At 57.7% G+C, this 3,146-nt stretch overlaps 1 protein-coding gene across 1 annotated transcript in view; it reads right to left on the reverse strand.

The window, feature by feature from the left end:
- HIF3A (hypoxia inducible factor 3, alpha subunit) overlaps positions 1–3,146 on the reverse strand; it is a 37,994-nt gene that overhangs the window by 15,507 nt on the left and 19,341 nt on the right. Inside the window, exon 7 of the mRNA XM_015419679.1 lies at positions 115–221. Coding sequence (XP_015275165.1) covers positions 115–221 — 107 coding nt within the window. The remainder of the gene's footprint in view (positions 1–114; positions 222–3,146) is intronic.

Genomic DNA, 3,146 nt, shown 5'->3' on the forward strand with positions numbered 1-3,146 from the left:
TTTTTCTGTTGCTGGAGGGAGGGGGGTCTTTAAAAGTTTTCTACAGATTGGACTGTCACCATCCTTAAAAAGGAACACCCAGGGGAGGAAGGGACAGGGCCGGGCGTGACTTACGGGTGTTGATGCTCTTGCTGACGGAATCAGAGTCCAGGGCGTGGATGTACTCATAGATGGAGCAGCCCAGCAGATCTTTGGGCGTGTAACCGGCCACCTCGGCGATCCTGCCCGGGGAGACGGCGAGAGAAAGATGGCCAGAATGAGACACAGGCACGCCCCTCTCCCAAGACTGGGGTGTTGCCTTTCCAGCTCGGATTCACCCCTGCCGGCCACAGCCCCACCAATAGGATCCAGCTTCTCAAAAGATGATGATGAAGAAGAAAGGATTGGACTTATACCCCGCCCTTCACCACCCGAAGGTGTCACAGAGCGGCTTACAAACTCCTTCCCCTCCCCACAACAGACACCCTGGGAGGTCGGTGGGGCTGAGAGAGCTCTCTCGAGGACTGCCCTTGAGAGAACTGCTCTGAGAGAGCTTGTGACTGACCCAAGGTCACACCAGCAGCTGCACGTGGAGGAGTGGGGAATCAAACCTGGTTCTCCCAGATTAGAGTCTGCGCTCCTAACCACGAGACCAGACTGGCTCACAGCCAGAACCTCCCTCTTGGCCACCCTGAAGTGTGTGTGTGTGTTGGGAAACCCCACCGGCTGCCTCTGACGTGCTCGGGGACAGAGCCAGAGGTCTCTACGAAAGTGCAAAACGGAAAGATATGCTGGAAAGGGGGAGCCCACCTCAGGATTCTGCGATGCCTCTACCAGCTGCAAGGGGGGGGTGGCGGCTAATGAACAGAGACCAGGAGGTTGGCATCCCCTCCTCCCCAAGAAGGAAGGGCCAAGTAATATCCCAGGGAGCCACCCCACGCTTGCTCGCCCCCAATGGCCCATCCAGTCCAACACTCTGTGTCACATAGCAGCCAAAACCCAGGGGCCTCTTTGCAGCTCTCCAGGGTCTCAGGCGGAGGGCTTCCCCATCACTTCCTGCCTGGCCCTTTTAACTGGAGATCCCGGGGATTGAACCTGGGACCTTCTGCATGCCAGGCAGAGCCTCTGCCACTGAGCCACAGCCCCACTTCATGGCTCTCCAGGGTCTCAGGCGGAGGGCTTCCCCATCACTTCCTGCCTGGCCCTTTTAACTGGAGATCCCGGGGATTGAACCTGGGACCTTCTGCATGCCAGGCAGAGCCTCTGCCACTGAGCCACAGCCCCACTTCATGGCTCTCCAGGGTCTCAGGCGGAGGGCTTCCCCATCACTTCCTGCCTGGCCCTTTTAACTGGAGATCCCGGGGATTGAACCTGGGACCTTCTGCATGCCAGGCAGAGCCTCTGCCACTGAGCCACAGCCCCACTTCATGGCTCTCCAGGGTCTCAGGCGGAGGGCTTCCCCATCACTTCCTGCCTGGCCCTTTTAACTGGAGATCCCGGGGATTGAACCTGGGACCTTCTGCATGCCAGGCAGAGCCTCTGCCACTGAGCCACAGCCCCACTTCATGGCTCTCCAGGGTCTCAGGCGGAGGGCTTCCCCATCACTTCCTGCCTGGCCCTTTTAACTGGAGATCCCGGGGATTGAACCTGGGACCTTCTGCATGCCAGGCAGAGCCTCTGCCACTGAGCCACAGCCCCACTTCATGGCTCTCCAGGGTCTCAGGCGGAGGGCTTCCCCATCACTTCCTGCCTGGCCCTTTTAACTGGAGATCCCGGGGATTGAACCTGGGACCTTCTGCATGCCAGGCAGAGCCTCTGCCACTGAGCCACAGCCCCACTTCATGGCTCTCCAGGGTCTCAGGCGGAGGGCTTCCCCATCACTTCCTGCCTGGCCCTTTTAACTGGAGATCCCGGGGATTGAACCTGGGACCTTCTGCATGCCAGGCAGAGCCTCTGCCACTGAGCCACAGCCCCACTTCATGGCTCTCCAGGGTCTCAGGCGGAGGGCTTCCCCATCACTTCCTGCCTGGCCCTTTTAACTGGAGATCCCGGGGATTGAACCTGGGACCTTCTGCATGCCAGGCAGAGCCTCTGCCACTGAGCCACAGCCCCACTTCATGGCTCTCCAGGGTCTCAGGCGGAGGGCTTCCCCATCACTTCCTGCCTGGCCCTTTTAACTGGAGATCCCGGGGATTGAACCTGGGACCTTCTGCATGCCAAGCAGACGCTCTACCACTGAGCCACAGCCCCTCCCAGGGGCCATGAGGAGAGGGGAGTTTTGTATTGGGGCAAAGAGCATTGTGGAGCTAAAGGCAGGAGGGCTAGAATACATTCACCTGTTCATTGATTCATTTATATTGGTGCCTTGTCCTTCCCTGCTTCAAGCAGTCGTGGCTCAGTGGTAGAGCGTCTGCTTGGCATGCGGAAGGTCCCAGGTTCAATCCCCGGCATCTCCAGTTAAAAGGAACCAGTGGGAGGTGATGTGAAAGACCGTTCTCTGCCTGAGACCCTGGAAAACTGGTGCCAGTCTGAGTACACAAGACTGACCTTAATGGAACCAAGTCTGTTCGTTTAGGGTCTGTGGCTCAGTGGTAGAGCCTCTGCTTGGCACGCCGAAGGTCCCGGGTTCAATCTCCGGCATCTCCAGTCAAAAGGAGCAGGTGTGAAGTGATAGGAAAGACCTTTCTCTGCCCGAGACCCAGGAGAGCCGCTGCCAGTCCGATTCAACAGAAGGCAGCTTCATGTGACTTTACGATCTACTGTTTTTTAAAACAAAAGCCAGTGCGGCAAAAGCTGCAAGACACAAAAGGTGGGCACAGCTGCCCGAAAAGCACACCAAAGAACAATCCGCCACGGACGAAGCAGCACATACAGGGCTCCGAAAGATTATGGTGTTACATTCAACAGAACACCATGAGCGAGAAAAAGGCTCAGGGGGATGTCCTTGCTAAGGTATTCAAGAAACATGGCCCTGCCTTATGAGAAGAATCACTAACGTGAGTGTCGAAGTATATCTGTATGCAGGGGTCATTTCCTGCGAGAGCGCACAGGAGCGGAGGTCCGGCAGTAAGGAGCCCAGGGGGGCGGGCACATGCAACAAGCCCCACCCCCTGCTCCCAGCAGCCCTCAGTCGTGCCACGAGGAGCAAGAAGCAGTCACGTAAGTTG

This window comes from Gekko japonicus, unplaced genomic scaffold (assembly GCF_001447785.1).
Source record: "Gekko japonicus isolate JY-2015 unplaced genomic scaffold, Gekko_japonicus_V1.1 scaffold1436, whole genome shotgun sequence".
NCBI classification, from domain to species: Eukaryota; Metazoa; Chordata; class Lepidosauria; order Squamata; family Gekkonidae; genus Gekko; species Gekko japonicus.